General features: G+C 39.5%; 1 protein-coding gene across 1 annotated transcript in view; it reads left to right on the forward strand.

The window, feature by feature from the left end:
• Window positions 1–321: 321 nt before the first annotated feature.
• The window catches only part of LOC112142236 (gastrula zinc finger protein XlCGF57.1), a 13,697-nt gene continuing 11,360 nt past the window's right edge, over window positions 322–2,658 (forward strand). The window contains exon 1 of the mRNA XM_024265508.2: window positions 322–1,373. Coding sequence (XP_024121276.1) covers window positions 1,208–1,373 — 166 coding nt within the window. The 5' untranslated portion in view covers window positions 322–1,207. The remainder of the gene's footprint in view (window positions 1,374–2,658) is intronic.

A 2,658-nucleotide genomic window follows, 5' to 3' on the forward strand; every position in this document is an offset into this window, starting at 1 on the left:
AACAGCTAGCATGTAGCTTAAATATTAGCTAAACTCCGAAATAACCTAAACAAAATCTCAGTAGATGCCAAAATAGTTTTAAAATCCAGCAGAATGTCAATTTTTAAATCTTTAAAACCTTAAAGTTTTAACATAATTATGAATAATTAAAAAGCAGGGATATATCATTCCAGAATAAATCAACCCTTAAATAACTTTCAATATTTTACTCTCCATAGAAATATATTTTGTCAAAATTATACAAGTTAGAAATAAGCTCAAGATAACATCGGGCCATTAATACCAATAAAATAAAATTACCCAGATGGCCGGATCTGGCCCCCGGGCCTTGACTTTGACTCGTGTCTTAAGTGATGATGGAGTTTTGGAGCAGTTAGGAGTCAGAATGTCTGCAGGAAAGACAGTTGGGAAGAATCTTTGTGATTTTGAGTTTTGAAGTTGGCCTTTTCTCTCTCTGCCCGAGTCACTGCTGTCATGAACAGATTTGGCTCTGAACAAGCGCATTAAGACAGAATGTTCACAGATGTTCGATCATAAAAAAAAAAAAAAAATACGCTAATTTGTATGTAATTAATTGATTGTGATGAATGCGTTCAATTGAAACCACTAATGATATATGAGTCCAAAAAACGTCTTTCCCCACTGCAGGCTCCTCTTCACAGCATAAAATAGAAACTAAGAGAAATGAAAAGGCTTCAGTCTCCAATAACCCTCAGCATTAGAGCAATGTTTTCATATCTCCCAAATATTATTTTAATTTACACCCACATCTGAACAGATTAGTAGTAATTCTCACTTCATTTCCGTTTTTGGTGATTAGTTTTAGAATTTTCATCAACTTTATTATTTTACGACTTAAATCGTTACTTTAAATTTGTACCAATTTTTAAGGGATTTTTTTTTTTTTTTTTTTAAGTTCGTGACCCGGAAGTAAACAGATGCGCTAGCAGGCTAGCCGCGTTAGCTTGTGTTTAGGATGACGGTGGTGTTTTGGCAGGACGTTTTTACGGGTTATAAAGAGATGTACCGATACGTGGTTCGGTTCCGAACAATCCTCTTTAGCTAAAGTGTCGTAAATGAGTGAATACGTGTTGAACGTAAAGACAACGTGGCTGTGATTGTGAGACTAGCAGATGATCGGAGCTGCTGCTGTTCAGAGGACTTTGGTGTTTGTTGGAGCTGAAGATCTTCTGCAGCTGCAGGAACCATGTCTTCAGAACTTCAGGAAGATTCTGACAGCGAACAGATTCCCCCCGAAGATGAAGAAATCTTTAGACTTTGTGAAGGAACCAGCGCTCAGAATGAGGAGAAGCTGTGTCAACATGGAAGACTGCTGGATATCAGGAAAAAGCAGCTCGAGCTCAACGTTATAGGTATGTTCACTGCATCCTCATGCAGACAAATACATCCATGGACATCTTTGTTTTCCTCGTCTGAGCTGCTATCTAGCTCAGAACTCTAATATTGCTCGCCGTTTTCGTAATGCTGCTAATGTTAGCTCGGGGTTGTGAGGGGCTGTAATGGAGGAGAGTATGAGCAAAGGGATGATGGGAGATCATATTGCACATCGTAGCCATCTTAGACTCCCGCGCCGTCTTTTCCCGGCGTTGGGAACCCAATAATTTATGTTTTCTAACGCGCGATTAACATTTTCAAACGACGGTGGTAAGGCGTTAAAACGTAGCGTCTCATGCTAAAGCTATGGTATGGCAAGCGAAGGGGGTCAATAATCGCCCGGAAAAGCGCCGTAAAAATAAAAACTGCGTTTTTGGGCTTGGAAAAACGCCGCTTCAAAGTACCCCATTAATTACGCTGTCTCGTGTGTTTTCTCAAAACGTGCATAAAAAGAAGCTTTTTATTGTGTACAAACTGCGCATCAAAAGCAACATTTGATGCGCAGGGGGCGGCGCTGGTGCAGTGGTAGGGGGGGTCGACTCCCGCCTTGCCCGCTCATGTGTCGAAGTGTCCTTGGGCAAGACATTGAACCCCGAATTGCCTCTGGTGGGAGGTTGGCGCCAGTGTTCGGCAGCGGAGCCACCACCAGTGTGTGAATGTGTGTGTGAATGGGTGAATGGGTCTGTGACTGTGAAGCGCTTTGGGCCCTCGAAGGATGGTAGAAAGCGCTATACAAGTATACGCCATTTACCATTTGTCGCATTTGTGCGTCTAAAAAGCTGTGTTGCTTGAATAAAATGGCTATAGCCAAAAATCTGAGTCAGATGTTTCCTGTGGCCTACTGGCTAAGACTTTCTCTTTGTCTTTTTCCCCATGCGGGAAATCGTGAATTCGACTCCACAACGTTTACATCGGTTTCTTCATATATTCTATCTTTTTCTTTTGCTAAATTTTAGCAACAGTATTCTTTTCGTTTGATTTGATTAGTTTATTTCAAGCATAGATTGTGAAAAATACAGAACAAAACACTGAAATATTTCAAACTTAGAAATAAGGAAATGTATTGATTAGAAAATGGAACTAACAAAAAAAAATTGATGTCACATTTGATTCATTAAATGTCATAATTATTTATTAAAGTCAGTAGAGTTTGATTGCTTGCTTGAAAATGAGTGGGAAGAAGCGTACTTATATAATCCCACCCCTACTTAGTTCATTTTACAGTTTTGCATAGTTATGTAATCTGTTTTTTTTTTTTTTTTG

This window comes from Oryzias melastigma, linkage group LG2, assembly GCF_002922805.2.
Source record: "Oryzias melastigma strain HK-1 linkage group LG2, ASM292280v2, whole genome shotgun sequence".
In the NCBI taxonomy this organism is placed as follows: Eukaryota; Metazoa; Chordata; class Actinopteri; order Beloniformes; family Adrianichthyidae; genus Oryzias; species Oryzias melastigma.